This window comes from Haliaeetus albicilla, chromosome 10 (genome assembly GCF_947461875.1).
Source record: "Haliaeetus albicilla chromosome 10, bHalAlb1.1, whole genome shotgun sequence".
NCBI classification, from domain to species: domain Eukaryota; kingdom Metazoa; phylum Chordata; class Aves; order Accipitriformes; family Accipitridae; genus Haliaeetus; species Haliaeetus albicilla.
The window spans coordinates 43,155,389-43,175,311 of record NC_091492.1 but is presented as its reverse complement, the minus strand read 5'-3'; the positions used below and the strand labels follow the sequence as shown (position 1 = coordinate 43,175,311).

General features: G+C 47.9%; 1 protein-coding gene across 2 annotated transcripts in view; it reads right to left on the bottom strand.

Annotated features, from left to right (window-relative positions):
- OSBP2 (oxysterol binding protein 2) overlaps positions 1 to 19,923 on the bottom strand; it is a 124,878-nt gene that overhangs the window by 85,524 nt on the left and 19,431 nt on the right. For both annotated transcript variants that reach the window (XM_069795435.1, XM_069795436.1), the window contains one exon: positions 8,446 to 8,654. In XM_069795435.1, coding sequence (XP_069651536.1) covers positions 8,446 to 8,654 — 209 coding nt within the window. The remainder of the gene's footprint in view (positions 1 to 8,445; positions 8,655 to 19,923) is intronic.

Here is a 19,923-nt window from a genome sequence, read left to right as displayed (position 1 = left end):
TAGAGGCTGTGCAGATCTCAGACTGTTCATAGCCCTTTTTAGCTGAACGTCCATTAACAGGACCTCATCAGCTGCAGATATTGAGACAACCTGATTAAGTACTCATCCCCCTGGGCCTCCCATCTCAAGGCCTGCAAACTTCTCTGGTTGAGGAAAAATTCCCAGGCTGATCAGACACACTCTAAAAGCAACAAAACCAGGAAGCCACTTTTTTTTCTCCTTCCTTCCCAATGCCTGAATTTCCAAGAACATGCCAGATACATGTTCAGACCATTTTAACCACCTGTATTTAAAAAGAAGTCAACACTTCATAACCCTTCACATTTAGGGCAATTGCCAATAGTCCTGTCGCCTATGAAACCCCAAGCATTCAGCCGCAGCAGATGTGGAGGACCACGGCCATCTTCTGCACATCCAAGCCCCAGAGCTCTTCCCTTGCCTCGCAGAGCCCTTCCACTCCTCGCGAGATGCCTAGGAACCTCATCCCATCACGTGGCAGCTAGGGATGCATCTTGCCCCAAACTTACAACGTGCTTGTGGCAAGGCAAAGGCTTGTGAAATGAGGGAGTCACAGGAGACCGTGCCTGCACCATGCCACGGATGGGGCTTTGCCAGTGAAGCCCGTGGGTGCTACACCAGCCAGATTGTGGAGGGGGCTGGAGAAGTAAGGACTGCTTGCAGTGTCTCTTCCCCGAGGAGTAGTGAAGGCAAAAGGTTAGGAGATCAAAAGCAGCAGCCCAGAGAGGACAGAAGTCCACCAGACCCACTTGAGTTGGCTCCTGTAGCCCACTGGCACCATTTCCACAGCAGCCAGCAGAAAGTTTCGTGCTCTGATATCCTCCAAACGCGCCCTGCATCCAACCCTGGGCATCAGGCCCCATCAGAGGCAAGGCTGATGACCAGCATAATTACTCCTAAGTGAGCCTAACATAACCCTATTGCAGAGAGAATAAATGCTCAGAAATAAGATCAGTATCAAGCCTTGTGATTCCATTAGTGACATTCACAGTTAGCGCAGAGTTACCCCCAAGAAAGGGCTGAAACACCCAGCGGGATTACAGTCTTTTTCTGGATACCACTAGAAAGACACAAAGGACCAACAAGGACTTTTCAGAGCCCATAAAATATATATATATATATATATATATATATGGAAAAACCCAAAGGCTCAGTACCACTGTGAAGCCCTCAAGGAAATCCTGCTGGTTTTGAAAGAGGGGGGACTGGCTGAAACTCTCCAAAGTTTGAAAAACTCCATTTTGACACAGTAATAAACCCTTTCAGCAGCATCTAAGAGCAGGCACAGCTCCAGCTGTCCCTCCTCCGCACCGCCTCAACTTACAGGGGGTTCGTACACCCTGCACCCATGGTGTGTCACAGCATCCCTCTGGCTGCAGCAGGAGAAGCTAAAGTGTTGACTGTGGCTCGCTGGTGGTGGCTGAGATGGAGCAACCCATCCCGATTGCAATTTAACAGGGAAACAGGAGAGACAGAGCATCCTGCCAACTGCAGAAGGGAACACAAGTGAGCAGCAGAAGGCACTGAAAGGAGTCAGGAATCATTAGGAGTGGGAAATCCAAGCAAACGGCTCCATCTCAGCAGCACTGTCAATTATATTTTCCACGGCAGCAGCTCCTGGCATAGTTAACGGCAGCCAGCTATCCTGGGAAAATCAAGACTCCAAGGATCAAAAAGACAATTAAGAGCAGCAAGGTAACTGAGTGCTGGCAGCCAGTGCCTCTCCAAGCACAAGCCCTATGAACAGAGGGGAAAACAGTTTACAACAGGATGAAGAAACATCACAAGGAGGATGGGAAAAGGGAGCACTTCTGTAAAAAGAGTTGGAAATAGCAAGGATTGTTGCAGCAAGCAACGAGCTGGCATCGAGGGAGTACGGACAACAACAACAACAACAACAGGGATTGTCCGGCCCTGCCACAACTAGAGCAGAAGCACAAGCCAAGGCCACCTGGCCAGGAGCTTGCTGCGAGGAAAGGGGGAAGGAACAACGGGATAATTCACAGAGAGGGGCAGGGAAGGTTGCAGATGCTTTGCAGTATCACATTCCCAAGTCAAATTGTCTTTTGCAAACAAACCCCTTGGAAAGAGGAAAAAAACAGCCAAAATATATCAAGCAACAAAACTGACATTATCACTAGAGCAATTAAAGGGAAAGCTAAGGAATAACTAATTATGGATCCTTTTTAATACAAAGGCACTACAACTGGCTCTAGCACGCTGAAGCAGAACCACTTGCTGGCAGCCTGCTTACATGAGCTGCGGCCCCAAGAGCTGCACCTTGGCTCTCACCCACCAAACCACACACCTAACTTGCAGGGGGATCACCAGCCTCTACAGCAGCCTTATTTCTCTCCAGAGTTATATGTTCTGCTGCAGCAGAAACTCATTCCAGCAGCCAGAGCAGAAGGCAACACCAGCACTAACAACCCTCTCCCCCTTCCCTCTTCCCTCGAAGCCCCCGCTCTCCTACAGTTTACAAATGAGCCCCTGTAAAGCTGTTTTTGATCGCTCCCCATTTGCTAAGAAGAAAACAATTTATTAAGGCAGTAAGAATAACCAGACAACCCAAGCAGTCAACCCCCGTTATCCCAAACCCCAGACACACACCACACACAGCCATGCCAGGGTGTTGGTCTCAAACTGAATCCTCCCCTGGGTGACACAACCCCGAGAGGCTGAAAACGCCGCGTGAAGCCCGACAGACCCAACCGAGAGATTTCGGGGAGCATCGCTCCAGCGGCAGCCTCGCTAGGATGGTTGCACAAGGTCAGCCTGAACACTCAGGCAGCTTCGTCTCTTCTCTAGCCAGCAAATCGTAACTAGTATTTCAGAAGTAGGATAAAGGGACAGGGCACTTGCAGTAGTTTTTCTGGGTGTAGCTGCTTAGCTTTTAGTGCTGTGCTGCTTAAGGACCTCCTGGGTCGCATTTTGTATACCGAAAGTTACAGCTCGTATCCATGAGTGATAAAATTGTGCCCAAATGTGTTCAATCTCTCTGGATTTTCCAGCTTCCCACAGCGAGTGCCACCATTTAATTTTGTGTTCTACAAAATATTAATTATTCCTGCTTCATTTAAACCTGTGACCTGATAACTTCCTCCTTGTTACTGTTACAAGCAATTGCCCCCACCTTTTCCTGCAGCATTTACTATCCCTTCACACAGCACCTTCAGCTGTCATTCTTCCAGACAGAAAATTTACTTTCCATCATCCACCCTCCCTTGGTGGAGGAGGCTTTATTTGTCTGGTTAATCTTGTGCCTGTTTGGTTTTTGGGGTTTAAGTTCTGCTGAAAAATTTGTGAGCTGGTGTGATGAGAGCCAGACCCTCTCCAGGGGACAAGCATCACAGCTGCACATGGAGCAAACCTACATTTTCTCTTCTGCTCTTTTTGTAGCGATTCCCAGCTTTGTTGCTGCACTGACATCTCGAGCCCCAACCTTGGTGCGAGGCACTGGATGCCTTTGGGGGAAGTTGGCAGGTGAGCTGGTCTTGACGCAGATATGAGCACTGACCTATCCAATTAACTCCTGCTTTTTTATTACCATGAACACCAAAATTGCCTTCAGTCAGCCTGAAATCTGCACTGGTTCAGGCAACGACCTGAGTCACAGCATGGATTTCATCCTCTCTCCCTCCCAGGAACCCCCAAGCAGGGGGTCAAAAGAAGTCACCGACTCCCTCACCTCTCCAATCAATCACCAAGCAGCCCAAGTTCATTTTGGGAAGTTTTCCAACACAATACCTAGTGTTTAAAATACCAGCAACAGACTTCTACCCTCCCCTTGCAGGCTTTTCTAAAGACCCCCTCATCACATAGCCAAGAAAATAATTCTCATATATTCACCAGTCATCTAATTTAATTCCTGTATCTCATGATATTGCCCTAAAAAGAAAGGATATTTTCACTGCCATAAAAAAGGTACATTAAACACAGTCATCAAATACTTTTAAGTTCACAACCTCCAAGCTACGACTGCAGAGAGGAGACAGAGCATAAGGAGCAGATAAAAGCATTTCGTTGTCACCACTGCCACTCTGCAAAGTTGAAGTTGTCAAGAGGCCGATGTATGAGCTGATGAAAATCCAAGGGCTTATGCGGGTACAACATGGTGAGCGGAGAAGGCTAGACTTATTCAAGAGCTTACAGTAATGAGAACAGAGGGCAATTACAGAAATCTGATTTTTAGGACAGATAAACAGCACAGGGCCATACCAAGCACTGATGAAAGTGTAGCCCATGCCTGCTCTTTCCATGGAGTGACAGAGCTGGGTACTGTGTGGGCAAATCAAGTTACTACAAATTCGCCAACACTGTACAAACCCAACTAGAAATAGGAATGCCAGATCTGGCTGAGCAGAGTTTAGAGGCGAGCCACCCAGCCGGGTCTGGGACCCTTCTGTCCTAATCTTAAACTATACATTTATTTTAGAGGAATTAAGCACCACATGGTAATTGAGGAGTGAGCCAAGACAGCAGCTCAGCTCTGCTCTCGCTTTCTGCCACTAATCCACCCAGTATCACTAGGCAGGTTTCTCACTGATGAAGCAGGATGAGGACAGCCAGCTTTCTCACCTGACATCTATCAGTACTTACTCGTGTCCCAGCTCACGGCTTATTACCAAAATAGTCCCAGCTACGCACCGGGTAGAGGGGAAACCAGAGCTCCTTCAGTTACACACAAGAGGGAACAGCAAAGTCTCCCATCTCATACATGGTTTGTGTATAGGTTTTGCTATTTCTTAAAAATAGAAATGAAAATCAGTCCTGTGAAAATGGCGTCTCAGTGCACAGCTCGAGCTAGCCAGTAGTCAAGTTAAAAATGCTTTCGTTTGTTTATTTCAAGAGAACTACTGGGAGAAAAGAGACTCTCTTCATCCACCCCAAAATAAGTCTCCCACTAGTCAATATATATTTGCAGAGTTAACCCAATTTGCCAGTACTACACTCCATCAAATCTCAAATGCCAGGAAAGCAGCAAGGGACCGCTGCTTTATGCAGAAACACAAATGAATGGAGAACCCCAGCTTACACTCAAGCATGTTTTATTTTCAGTAGCAACTAAAGTGTGGCTCATCTTTAAAACATTTCCAAAAAGAGATCAGGTGCTTTTTTTTTTTTTTTTTTAGAGCACCAGGAAGCAAGGACACCCCCTTCCCTCTCCTCGGTGCTCCCTGCCTGCTGAAAACTGTACGGAGCCAAAAAGCTGTTCCGCATGTGAGACCGCCGCAGCGCTCATCAGCTGGAGACACCTCAGAAGCAGCTGACTTGAGCCCAGCTATCTCCTCCCCAGAAGTGCCACTTCCACCAGGTCCCCCATGTTCCTGAGCACCAGCAGGGAATGCCGAGGATGGGCTCCTGCCACATTCCCCTCCAGCAGGCAGGGCAGCAGGCAGTGCCCGTGAGTGGGGATCACCGTAAGGATGCTCCTCATGTCCTTCCCCATACAGGCAGGCAGCATTAGACACAAACCTGCTTCTCTGTCCTCATCTGCCCACTGCAACGCTCTCCCAGTCTTCTGGGCCTCCCAGAGCCACCGATCCTCCACCTTTGCTGGCACAAATCCATATGGCTGCTCACCATCCTTCGTGCCCACCAGCCAAGACAGCCCCAATGCATCAACCTGAGCTCTGCAGAGCAGCCCTGGGAAACACAGGGGGTTTGGGGATCACTCAGGATAAAAGGAGTCAACCCCACGTGAGCAGACCTGAAGGACCTAGGGACTTCAGCAAACCCAGAGTCTCCTCCCTCCACTTGTAATCACCCACCCCAGGGCTCTGCACAATGCCCAGCACTCACAGGGACACAACGCTAGGAATTTTATTTCGATTCAAGCAAAACAGTCAAACCTAACACACATTCATTCTTTATCTTAATTAAAAGATCTCTAACTGGGACAAAACATCATCAGCCAGGAGAACATTAAAGTATAAAGTAATTCACCAATGTCCTCAGCTCTAATTCCACAGCACAGGGATTCAGCGCCCATTTACAGAGTATCTTATCCCCTCGGACCAGATCAGAAAAGCTTGGAAAAACAAGAGTTTGGTTTGGTTTTTATCTCCCATCAGCTCCCTGACCTAGATCACAGCATTGCCCTGCAAACAGCTGAGTCAGCACAACTGCGAAGCAGCGCAGGAACGAGCCTCCGCAGCCAAATCAGCACTGCTGCTGCGCTGTCCTTACCCTGAAAGTACAGCCTGGGCTCGCTGGAGTTAGGAAGTCAGCACATCCAGAGCCTTAAGACAGGAAGTCTCTGCGTTTGCTATTTTTATGTAAAGACACAAACCAAAATAACCGCGCGTGACTCTGGAGGCAGCATCGCTGACATCCTCCTGCAGCCCCGGGCTGGGCGGGAGCTCAGCAGCCGAATGCCTGCGCTGCTCCATGCCTGCCCTCCCATCATCCACAGCCCGACTTCGGAAAGGTGAAGGTAAAGGCACGCACCGACTCATCCCACATCCAAGATCCTTTTCCAAGCACCTACCCAGCTAAAGCACTCGCTTCCCGCTATGGGATAAGTGATGTTCACAGGACCGACAGCCATCACACCCTGCTCACTACAGCCATGACCTGGTACAACGTCACGCTCCGCCAGGCAAAACACATGTGCCTAGAAAGCTTCCATCTTCTCCTCAGCTGGCTGTATTCTCCATCAGTATTCACATACTCTCCAGAGCTGCAATATTAAGGGACAGAGAGGTCAAAATACTTTATGTAATTAAATCCGTAGATGCTAGTGCCCCGGAACACAGCATACTTAAACAGTTATGGGAAATGGGTAAGTGGCTCACACACTAATCAACTTTTGTATAATTAGCTGTCTCACAAGGTCATACACAAGTCAGACCACATTAGTCCAGGACTGGGGGCTTATTCTCCTGCAAGTCAAACCGTTGGTGCTCTGGCATTCTGCTGCTCTCTACAAAACATTACGTCAAGCACAGACTCTGCCTGTGCAATGCCCCTGGCAGCCAGCATCCCAAATGACCATCCCACTGGTACACAAAAACATTAACACGCTGCCTTCCAAAAATGTCCTTACACTACTTTTATGTTGACTGTGTTTTCGTAAGCCAGCAGCATTAGAAAGTCGTCTCCATCCACAGCCTTGACCGCCACTTAGACAGAGCTGCACCCCGCAGTCACACCACAGCACATTGTGGTTTTGGTGTGCACGCAGCAGCGTTTCCCCTGGGGAAGCAGAGGCTTTTTTCTTGATGCACTGAACCAACCACAACCTTCCTCCCTCAGTGGTGAGTCTGAAAGCTAAGCTTCACAAACACTGTACCTACAGATGCATACTCCCTGCAGTTGATAGCACAGAGTGGCATCTGCAGGTGTCCCAAAGCCTAAACCTGGACCAGGACAGCAAGATGCTACATAAGCACTGAACCAAAGCAACCCCAGGCTGTGCAACAAATACCTTACCACAGCTTTCCCCAGTCTCATCTTCACACACCCCCTTTCTAAAACATTCAGGGCATTTTCTGAAGCTACACTTTCATTTTAAGAGCATTACAAAATCAGGTGTTCGCTACATCTTTTCTCTCATATAAGGCCTGATTTCCAGCATTCAAGATGAGATCTGAGAGTGGTTTTATTTTAAGACAGGAGGTAGCCAGCTTTTTAATACATTCATGGGTTTCGTATTCTGCAACTTGAAGCCATGCTTGTTTGTGCAAGAAAACCAAATGTTAATCCCAGAAGAGTTATGACCATTGAAATTTTTCTAAAATATTCTGTTTGCTAAGCACCTAATCAATCCATTACACAATGGAGCAGTAAAAATGACACTCTGGGGAGGAGTTGCGTAACAGGCACGGGGCTCTGACAGTTTTACGTAATGCAGCTGTCCCAAACATACACTAAAAAAATACCACACCACAGCATAGCGCATGTAGGAGGGAGAAGAAGAAATATGCATGGAGGGAGGCAGCTCAACTAAATGTATGTGTCATTCATCTACCAAACTATCCTAAGCTATGGGTGAATAAGAAAGGCATGGTTCTGGCACTTTGTTGTGAACTGCTGTTCCCTGTAGTGCCACTGACCACTGCATTTAGCGCTGCTTAAAGCATTCCCAGTCCACACAGAACAACACAAAGTCTCCAGGAGAAAGGCACATACATCCTGCCTTCCAGAAGAATCATCGTTAGTCCGTTTTTACTGTCTCCCTATAATTTGCAGTCATTACCAGGGGCTTTAAAAACCTGTTCAATGCTGTATAACCAGACGAGATGACACTTGGTGCACACAGTATTGTTTAAAACCCTTTGTGTCTCTGTGAAACCGCCAGCTATTTTTAATTGCGTATGAAACAGTATCTGCCAGGGTTTCTGCACAATTTAGCAAGCACAGAAGAGCTGGTTTACAAGGAGATTTTTTAAAAGTTGCATGTTTGCACGCCAGGACGCACTCTACCTGACTGGTTGTTCCTCATGCGGATGGCTTTCGCTTTGGCCAGCTCCAGGGCCGTGACCCAGCGCTGCCTCTCCACTTCCGAGTTCGCCTTTAAGTGGTACGTCCTTCCCCCATTGGAAAGCACGATGTTACAAGAGTCCTCCGTATCGATATGAGCTGTGGACAGGTTGATGGTCCCGCGACACGTGTGGGCCATTTCTGCCTGCGTCCTGCATGGGAATAGAGGGAAAAGGAAGTGTCAGTCCCCCGTGCACCCAGCCTGTCCCCAAAACGCCACCGATGCACCCTCCCGTGCAGCAGAGACCCACAGAAACATCCCGAGCAGGCAGCAAGCCCATCAAAGCCACCAAGGCTAGACAAGCTCCTCAAACAGAAAAATAAGGACAGGGTTGCAGCATTTGCATCGACCTTGCTCCCTTGTACAAACATCACCCCCAGCACTTAGGCTGCTGGTTTCACATCCTGCTGGGCCGATTGCTTCTGGTCGCCCTAAAAGTAAAATTACCAACTGCACACCATCACTGACCTTTCTCATCTCATTTGCATTGCTGCTTTTCTCCCTTCTCCCTGCTATCCCACCTCCAGCATCTAGTGTTTTGTGACTCTTTATATCCTCTCCCTTCAATCATTGTCTTTCATCTAGGTGTGATAAGATCGTGCATGCAAAGATCTCCATTTGTAAGGCAAATTAAAGCAGCACAATTCCTCTTCAGCTGTTAAAACACCTTTACTACTAGCAAAACTGCTTAGTACTTCACTAGGCTCACCCAGATGAGCAAAAGGCTTTCCTGGGGCTAACTTCTCAAAGCAACAGCCCTCCTTCCACCCCAGCTGGGCAAAAAAAGGGAGAACCCACCCTGCAGCAGCCTTAACCCATGACCATCCCACCACTGACAGCTGCACCCAGGACTTCATGTCCAGGGGCCAAAGGCCCCCAGCCTGTCCCTGCCCCACACCACAGTTCTGCTGGTCCCAGCCAGGGACAACGAACAGCAGGTCACTCCAAAGCAATGACCCATCCAGCATCCATGATAGCTGCTGCTCTCTCTATCACAAAAGTATTTCCGCATCTTCAGACGTTCTTAGCTCTCCGTGGGCTCTTAGCTTTATCAAAGCTGAAATGATCACTTAATTTTTTTCTTTATTAGTTTTCCTCTTTCCCCTCGCCAGCTCTTGCACCCCAGGAGAGCAGCTGGTCCCACGCTGCCTGCTCGCCAAAGCAGCAGCGTCACACTGGCTGAGAGCTGCCTTCTTGCACACAGAGACACTTCGACTTTTCAAAGCATACAAGCTGTGGAAGAGCCACATAGAAACTGACAGCCACTTCTTAAAACATTACTTAATATAGTGTTTTCAGAAGCAACTAAAGTCACTTTAAAAAAAAAAATCGCAAAGAATAGGTTTTTAAAGGCACTTGGGCACAAAGATAAAGGCCAAAGTAGTCCCCAAACTGCCTCTACACCCACTGCTGCATTGCAGATGCCTAAAATAGCTCTACAAGCATTGAGCCAACGCATCCTCAAGATCTCCCACCAGCCCAGCAGACACGTTCAGACCAGCCAGCGCAGGCACAGCTGACAGCCCCACCAACACCTCCACACAAGCCCCACCAACACCTCCACACAAGCCCCACCAACACCTCCACACAAGCCCCACCAACACCTCCACACAAGCCCCACCAACACCTCCACACAAGCCCCACCAACACCTCCACACAAGCCCCACCAACACCTCCACACAAGCCCCACCAACACCTCCACACAAGCCCCACCAACACCTCCACACAAGCCCCACCAACACCAGGGCAAGCACGACAGCCACTGGCTTCCACCGCCCCACTCCCATCCCGGGGACTGCATGTTCTCCAGCCATGGGGTACAGTGGCTGTAACCCCCAGAGTCCGTCCAGCCAGGAAGGGCTGAGCAGTACCTGGAAGCCAGGACCTTTGGACAGGATGAATCCAGAGTGTTTTCCTTGATCCTCATTGCATTTTTCCATCTTTTACCACCCATCATTTACTTTACTCCATCTTTTACTTTATTTTGTCCATCCTCTTTCCCATCCCATTCAGCTCTGCTGCATACCCACCCCTCAATCCCCATTCCTACCCACCCTGACCCCCTTCCCACTGCCCAGTGCCCTCTCCCTCTTACCACACTGCTTATCCCTCCCTGAAAGCGGGACTACAATAAACACACTTGTCATTAGGCCACTTCTGGGTCCACAATGTTCCATACTTCCCCCCCAGCACCCATGAATCACTTACCACCTTGCATTTATGCTGCACAGCAAGGTGGGATCCTTCCCAGCTTGTCCACACTACCAACCTCATTAAAGAACTGATGTAGAACAGACATGATTAACACTAGAAAACTCAGTTCCTTCACGTTTTCCTCCCTTCTACTTCTGGCTATCACTTCCCATGGCACAGTTTCATCTTGCCCAGCATGTTCACCATTTTCACCCATATCAAACATCCTAGGAGAGTTTTAAAGACCCTAAATCCCCCTAAGTCCAGGTGATCATCCTGGAGGAAAGAGATGGGAGCAGGATGATGCTATCATAGGATATATGAGCCTCATGTACTTTTAAATGCCTGCTGTCCAAGTTATTTCCAGAGTCCTCTCCCCAACATTTTTCCTGACATTAAGACATGCTGGAATCGGGTAGATGTCAGAATCATTGCAAGGATTTTGCTAGCATTTCAGCAAAATACATTACTACACAGTTGCTCACTGAGTTGCAGTAGCAGGAGGAATCGCAGTCATTTGTAGGAATTACCTGCTCCTTTCCTTCCCACCGAGCCTAGCAGCACAGTCCTCAAATCCATCATTCCTCAATTCTCGTGGATGGATGCCTGTTTGAAACGCCCCGGGGTACAGAGGGAACCACCAGGTTCAGTGGCAGGACAGGCTCTTGCCTTATCACACCTCATCAGCCTCGGCATTCTACAGAGCAGTTTGCATCGGCCAGAAGCAGCCGGCGTGAGCTCCATGCGCGAGGATGACCCCCCCGAAACCATTTGCTCAGGGCAGTGAAGTAACTCAGAGCACAAGGTCCAGTGAAGATCTGGTGCTCCTCATGCACCAGAGTGCTTCTTAAAGAAGTTCAACCTTGTTACTTGAAGTATTCTCCAAACAGTACACAAGGAGGGAGAAAAAAAACACTTCTAACTGGTTTTGAAGGCTTCAAGGCTATTTGTTGCATGATAAAGCACCTAACACTGAGAAGACCTCACCCCAGATGCATAAGGCTGCTTCAGGCTCCAGAAGCAGAAAACTACCCTTGCTCACAGCCTTGAATCACCAGTTACACAGCTCTGCTTCAAAAGTCCCATGTCTCTCTCTCCACCACCCTTCCACTATTTTTCTCCCCTCCTTGTTTCTTTATCCTAGGTGTCTTAACCCAGCTATTTGCTCCTAAAAATATGGCACCCCCAGACCCAAAAAGTCATAGTTCATCCTCACGTGGATGTAAGGTGCCTCAGCTGGGCAGATGTCTTTGCTGATCCTCACATAGCAATGCCAAGTCTCTCCTCCCTCTGACCCTGATCCCCCTGTACGCACAGAATCCTCCCCATCTTCATTCAGCTTCACATTTTATCAGGGCATTCCCAGTTACTCCTTTTTTCCACCGCTAACAGCCTCCCTCCATCTCAACAGCAGCCACCCATCACCCTGCTGCACAGCTCTTCTTAACTCTCAGGTCACTAATGACACCTTCATAAATGCACTGAAGTCCAAAAGTGATCACTGGTCACGGCTTTCCCAAAATTTTAAAATCAAGTCACGTCTTTAAAGCCAGAAGCTGAACAAGTCATCAGCTGCTGAGCACTGGAAGCTTACATGATGACACGAAACACCAGCTCGGCAAGTACAAGACCATCCCCACGTGCCAGGAGCATCACCTTTAATTCTTGAAAGGTTCAAGGCGGTTTGCATGTTGCTTCCTTCTCCGTGGCCTTGAGCACAGCGACAGCCCCATCATGTCACACGGGCAGGGGTACGGCATATCTGATTACCAACACAGTCGGCATGTGGCATCCGTAAAAGCCACCACGGGCTCCTAAACCTTCTGGCCCCGCTCCACATGCTGATGCACGGGAGAGCAAGACCTTGGCTCTTGCTCCCCAAGGAACGCATCACCAGGCAAGAGTCTCTAGGTCTCTTGAAGGAGGTCTTACAGGCATAGCCTAGAGTTGTTTTCAGAAAGATTGGAGTTCATTACGGGATAGAGATATGGTCCCTACCGGGAGAGAACAGGCAGCAATCCAGAGAGATACTCACTGCCAATCTTATTGCTGGGGTTGCGTGTTACGCAGAAGGAAGCCATTTTGGCTGAACATGACCTCAAATCCCCAAATCCCCGCAGCCCCAGCTACGGTATTCCAAGAACTTCTCTCGTCTGCTCAGCCCTGACACTGTTTTGCAGAACAGATTTAACCTAGGGCCACATCTGAGCTCGACATGCACAGAAGCCGAGCAGAAACGAAAGCCTCTTGGTATCTCCTCCTCAGGACTTACGGTCCATGTCTCGCGGCACCAGAGGTTAAGTTCAAACCCAAGGTACAGTGTGGTTATGTTTGCTTGCACAGGGGGTGAATTTGGCTCCAAATGAAATCAAGCACCGGTTTTCATTTCCAAAGTCATCCTCCTTGTGACGCAGCACGTACTGATGTGTTCCCAGGAAGGATTACTTCCCACCTTGAGAGAACGGCTAAAATGATTTTCTCTTCTACACAAAAGGTCTCCAAGGTGACTTCACTAAATCAATTTAAGTCATCTTAAACAGCCTTGCTCTCCCACCCAAGAAAATGGTTTCAGTACAGGTTTTTGTTCTTTAAGCTACCTTCCTCTGCCAATCTGCAAGGGAAATCAATTCCTATCAATCAGCACCCACACACGAGGCAGGCGCCTGACCCAGCCTTGAGCCAACAAGCAAGCAATCTCCTCTGTCTGCATGCTGGAAAAAAATAAGAGGTGCCCTTCAGAAGCACTCGTGGTCAGATGGATCTGCTTATTCACCACTAGCAGCTCAACTATTGCATAACGTGATCGAGGCAGATTTTCTGATTCTCAACTTTTTGCAATAATCTGAGCGCTGCACACATGGGAAAGCACGTGGGCAGGCTGCAAAAAAGCTAAAGGGAGGTTAAACGTGGACATAGGCCACACAGAGGTGGATGCAGCTGAATATCTGGGATTTTTTTGGTGCTCCCTCACAGAGCTAATTGATGGGATTCGCCTTCAGAGACATAAAATTATAGCCGTGCGTGGGAGAGACGGAAGAGGACTGCCTCGCATACAGCCCTTGCCAACACACACAGCAAGAGGGGCTATGCAACATGAGAAGAAAAAAATACCTGCAGGTGTTAAAAAAGCAGGGAGGACTAAAGCTCCCATCCAGCAAGGGGAAAGCTAACGTCCTGGGTGAATATAACCCCTTCTCCCCACCAGAGCACAGCAGCGAGATCCTCAAAGCACCAGGGCAAGCTCCATGCAAGCCTTGAGCTATTAACCAAGGCGCAGGCTACTGTGCCCTGCCGGGGGCTGCACAGCTCGGGCACATGGCTCCAGACAAAAAAGGCCATGACCTGTGGAGACAGACGTCATGGCTTATTCCCAAAATCATTCCTGTGGCAAGAACAGCACTGCTCATGGATGCATTAGGATCATCAGAAAGCAGATTTCTGACTCTAAAAGGACGAATACACTTTATCATGATGCCAGCAGATCCCTATTTCAGCTGTCAAACCTGCTCTGGATGCACAGGTCCCAATTCCTGCACAGATTTTGTCAAAGCTGTCAGAAGATGCTGCTCTGAATACAGCCATATTTACTTTTTTTATTTCGACAGCACATAGGACACAGTGATAGAAATTTCAGATTGGCATCATCACTCAGGCACCCTACCCACAAGTACAGCAAAGCTCTTATATCACAGCCATTTGTAGAATGCCGGATTTTGCAAAAACCTTCAAAGATCATCTTGCTGTTAAAATATTATTTGCAGCATTTCTCCCTTTTTTTTTTTTTTTTTGGACTGGAAAAGCTGCTTCAGCTACTTTAATACCACAAATCTAAACATACAGAGCTTGACAAGACAACTTAGCAACATCAGTTACTTAAAAAGGCTTTCGCATAAAACTCCTGGAGTCTAAATTTTAGCAGCCCATATTCTGCAGCCTGACAGATCAGCTACATGCCATAGTGCAATAAAAGAAGAGCAAATCACAATCTAAAGACCTGCTTTCCAGCTCTGAAGGAATAATTGAGCCACACGAGGCTGCTCAGTATGCCAGCGCTATGCAAAAGAAAGATGCTCCCACTTTTCAATGACTGTAAGAAATCTTACTATATATAAAACAATGAAATTCCTCTGTAAGCTCAGAAGACAGATTTATCAACAGAGCAAAGAGAAGAAGGTGAAAAAGTAGATCATAAAATGTTTTTCATCTACTAGCACCACAGCTTTGGTTTCAGTGATATTGTAACGGCCAAAGATTTAGCTTCAGATGCTGGTAAGATGTTGCTCATATGGATTTTGTAACTATAACTGTGTGGCTCTGCTGGAAGTTAATAGGACACAGCAAGCAATAAACAGTCCCAGCTCACACTCTGCTCCCAAACATGGTTCACTTACAGCAAGCAAGCACGACAGATGCTTGTGGAATTTCTCCGCTAAGATTTCCTTCCTACCAACAAGGCTCAACACCATTTCTGGGTAGCTTCATCTCTCCTAAAACTCGACTTCTCCTTTTCTCGCAGCTCAGACAGGATCAGGCAAAGAACCCCAGCAGGGAACCGAGACTGCTCTGCACAGCACTCACTTTCCAGGCGACCAGCAGTATTTCAGCATCCTTTATAGCTTGAGCACCGACAAGGAGGTCAGGGAGAGCACAGCAGCCCAACTCTGAGACCAGAGCATACAGCTGCAACCCTGGCAGCTCAAGAGCTACTTCAGTTCAACTGAGCAGAGTGGGTATGACACGTGTAAGGACCTTGTTACCTTACATCCTGGCTACGAGCACCCAGCTTCACGAGGGTGCTAAAAACACTCAGGCTAGCAAGTGCGCAGCTCTCCAAACCGGCTTATCCACAAAAAACTCAGCAGGATGCTACGCGAACACTGGCCTGAGGCTTCTATCCTAAGCTGGGAGGGCCAATACTGCCTGCTTATGGGTTCCAGCATCACTCCGTATTGCTAGGCACCTTTACAGAAAAATCCAAACACAGTTTAAGTTACACCCAGAAAAATTACCTCCTGAAGTAGGCTCGCTCCCTCTTCCTAGAGACCTCTCCTATAATGTCAAAATAATTTTCTTGCTATAAGCCTCAATAATCAATGCACCTGATTCTACAACTTAAATGCTAGATTCCCATCTTATCACTGTTACAGCCGTTCTGCTTTCCAGTGTAAAAGTAGGTCACTGCAAGGCTCAAACTTGTCCCCGTGCTGACGGCCACAGCCACCTCCCCATGACAGCCTCGGAGAAGCACAGGGTGAGCGGCATGTAAAGACTCACATGTTCTTGTCTTCCCTATTCCAGCGTGACCTTCACCTTGGCGTTTCGCTCACTGCGGTTACACCACAACAAGTCAAATGCGGGCATGTACTTTAGAGGCTGCATCTGAACCTCCAAGTCTCCAACCACACACTTAAGAGAATTCACCCCCAGTATAAGTGAGGATGCTAAAGCCAGCACGGTTCACAAGCAGCCGTCTGAGTCATTCTTCACTTGGGAACACAGCACCAAGGGTTTAAACAGAAATCTGCTGTGAGCTACAGCCCTGGCAACAGGCAAGAGATATCAGCAGACACACTAGACCATTTGCCAGGTTATCACTCAGCTGCTTGGTCACTGCTTACCAACCAGGAAATATTTTCTAATTTCAATAGCATTTACAGGAAAATCTTACTGCTCTTGCTGTGCAATCTTCTTGGGGTTTTTTTCCTCCTCAATGATTACTTGAGCTGTAACAGCTCACGATCAGCGGCTGAAGTTTTGCAAGGAAGTTTTACTGTCCACGTTTCACTTTTGAGTGTAAGTCCAGAAACAGCCTCCCCAGCATCGCTGGCAACACCGTGACAACCTGTTCCTGCAGCTCATGTGCTTTGGCTGGGATGATCAACACAGCACAGGGACAGAGCTAAACGGTTCGCTGCCATGGGGGATGTTCCTGGCTTGTCCTCTGTTATGAAGGATTTAGGGAGAAAATAAGAAACATATGAAAAGTTTTAAAAGGAAAAGTCACAGCCTCTCACAGAAGAGAGTGAAATTATTTGTGTTTTCGGGGTTTTTTTGAGTCTCTGGATGTGAAGTGCAGAGACCTTAGAGCTACACTGCCACTACGCACATGGCATGAAGCTGGACACAAATCTCAGGTCCATTTCTGGAGCTGGCAAACAGCCATCTCAAGGAGCTTCCCCAGTGAGCTCCACCACCACACTGTATTTGAAAAGCCAGGAACTCAGAAACACTTTTTGGTTGTCATCTCTCAACGAAATTACAAATCTAGGCTTCTGCACTGGTGCTGCAGATCACACCCAAAACCAACCCAACACAGCCAGAAGCAAACACCGTGCCCTTGCAGCACAGACCCAACATCTCAGGGCACTCTCCAACACACAAAGAGATCCAGAAAGAATGGGATTGATAAACGTGTTGGTCTGGAGATGCCAGTACACCTCTGGTGTCAAAGCAGCTCAAGGACCCAAATCAGAACTCACAGCCCAAGAACTGAAGGGTGCTACAGCAAGACAACTGTTGTCAACCATCCCTGAACACCTCCATCCCTGCTGCCCTGGCCACCCTACCAAATTCAGCCAGCCCAGCATCACCTTACAGCTTAGCGATCACACGCCACTGGGTAAACATCAGCAGGCTTCATATCCATTCCCCAGTTTTCTCAGCAAGACGATGAGGATAAACATTTCCATCCTGATCTATCAAGAAGAGAGCAAGGCAAGAGAAACACATAGCATAGCAGATGGACTGCAAAGCAATACAGGAGGCACTTCCCCCAGTTAGAGAGAGCAGTCCTGTTCCTGCATCTGCTTAGGGCTCCCCGACAGCCTATTCCCTCCCGGGGGGGGAAAGTAAGTCCTCAGCATGTGCACGTGGGGAGCAGTTCAGCATATCCCAGTCCCAGGGAGACCGCAGGGTTTCTCTGTGGAGGGCTGTGGAAAAGCATCACCCCCTGCAAAGCACAGCGGTCCAAGACACAGGCACAGATCACTGTGCTCCTACCTTGCATGACCATGGACACACTGGTGAAACAGAGCAGGTATTGTTGTAACTACCAGAAAAAAAACAAATGCATATCAAAACTCATTTAAACGTGGGCGTTTTTCTGATAGAGAAGCGGTACATCACCAGAAACAAAGTAGGAAACCCAACTATAAATGGCTGCAAAGCATCCCTGGCTGAGTCTGCTAATTGCTGCTATTTCTACCAATATTTCAAAACAACACAGGCATTTAATACAGAAATTGTGCAGACTTCTCATGCTCATGTTTGTACCACAAGAAGATTATTTCATTTCCATTAACCTTGTGCACAACATGAAGACTGTTCTCTGGTGGCCAAAGTGCAGATGTTTGACCCCTCTTATCACTCCACACCCGATTACACAGGGACCACTCTCAACTCTGCCTTCGCTTCCTCCACTATATGGCAAGCTGGAAACATTCAGAAGTTCAGACAAAAACCGCTTTTTTAACTCCTGTCCTCCCTGCAAGAGAAAGAAACTGGAAAGCCTCACAGATGACAGCCTTGCTGCTTCTTACACCACTGACCTCTCCTGACTCAGAGATTAAGACCTATTTTTCCTACTTTATCTTCCACTGACTACGTTGAAACCAGCTTATTCATTTCATTTTCCCATCACACTGGAAAATATTCTATCATTAACTGAGTTAAGGACTCTAGAGCAATAAATATTTATACCAGCTGCATAACTAGGAAATGCCCTTTAGAGTAAACTGCAGAGACTGCTATAGGCAGAGGCAAGAACAGAAATCAAGGGCAGGAAAACAAAATAAGCAGAATTGGGCAATGCAATAGATGGGGACAGAAAAGAAGACATACCGAATGGATTTACACTCAGCCTGGCTCACAATAAGAGCAATGCATTGAAATACTTTCAGCACCTTTTTTCTTCTTTTTTTTGAAAATGATGCAGAACAATGACCACAGTCCACAAGGGTAATCAGACTGATCTTCTTCTTAATTAACTGAGGATGGAAATTTCTCTCCGGGGATTTTGTTTCATTACCAGGAGTGGGGGCAGTACAAAAGACGAGGCAGTCACAAGCTCTCATGGCGCAGGAAAGGTTCGCTCTTCCCACGGGATGCTGCTCTCTGCTTGCATTCCAGAAAGCACAAACCAACTCTGGACAATGCATGAGGATTTCCGTGCAGAATTCATAGCCTAACAAGCCTTTCTGGATTAGGTCAAGCTCTCCAATCCTTCGGTGACACCGGCGGCACGGCCAGCACCCACCGGCGTTTCCACACGGCGCAGGGACAGAAGCCGCGCTCCCCCAACAAAAGGCTGTTGTGCCACCACCACCTCCCCAGCATCGCCCGCGCCGGCCAGCAGTTCCCTCCCCACCTCAGCACTGGTTTCCAGCCTCACGCTGCTGCTACTTCGGGGTCCTCTGAGCCCGAGCAGTTCATCCACGCGGAAATCTGGTGCTCGATTTCACAGACACTGGCATCCTGTCCTTGATACAGGAACATTTGAAGTATTTCATGCAGAGCAGCCCCATCACTTGGTTACAGAAACCCCTCTGCACGAGCGCTTCGTGGCAGGTTTCCCCATAAACTGAGATTTCACACGCCCTTTGTTCAAAATAATTGGCGGTATAAAGCCAGCGAAATCTCTGCATTCAATTTTATGCACAAGAAATTCCAAAAAGCACTTAAAAACTGGTTTTATTTTGAGGCCAAAAGCTCACATGCCAGAAGTTAGGGGATGTAAGCATGGACACCAAACCTCTTGGGGTTATTACACTCCCTTGGTTCAAGGAAAAGGGATTTTTACGATGACTCAATTCCAGAACAGAAATGCCCAAGAGAAAGCAGGCGCGTGGCTTGGGAGGTATTTTCCCAGCTCACACAGTAAGCAGTATTCACATTCAGCGTGTCACAAGCTGGTTCAGCACAGATCTCAAACTGCAAGCTCCACATGACAAAGAGCTCAGATTTTTTTCTTCCTTCCTCTTTTTCCCTTCACCAAGCCTACCAAATCACAAACGAAACCCAAACAAGCATACAGCAAGTGCTGTACTGAGATTTCTGCAAAAAGATATGATTTACTTCTATTTAAAGGCCGATTAATCTGCAACTGGCTGCAGTTGGAATGGAAACAGATTAGCAACAATCAGATTTAAGGCAAAAAGCCTGCAATCCAGGCTGCAATCCTCGCCAGCCGGAGGGATGCCTGCAGCTCAGGCACCCACCGCCTCCACAGA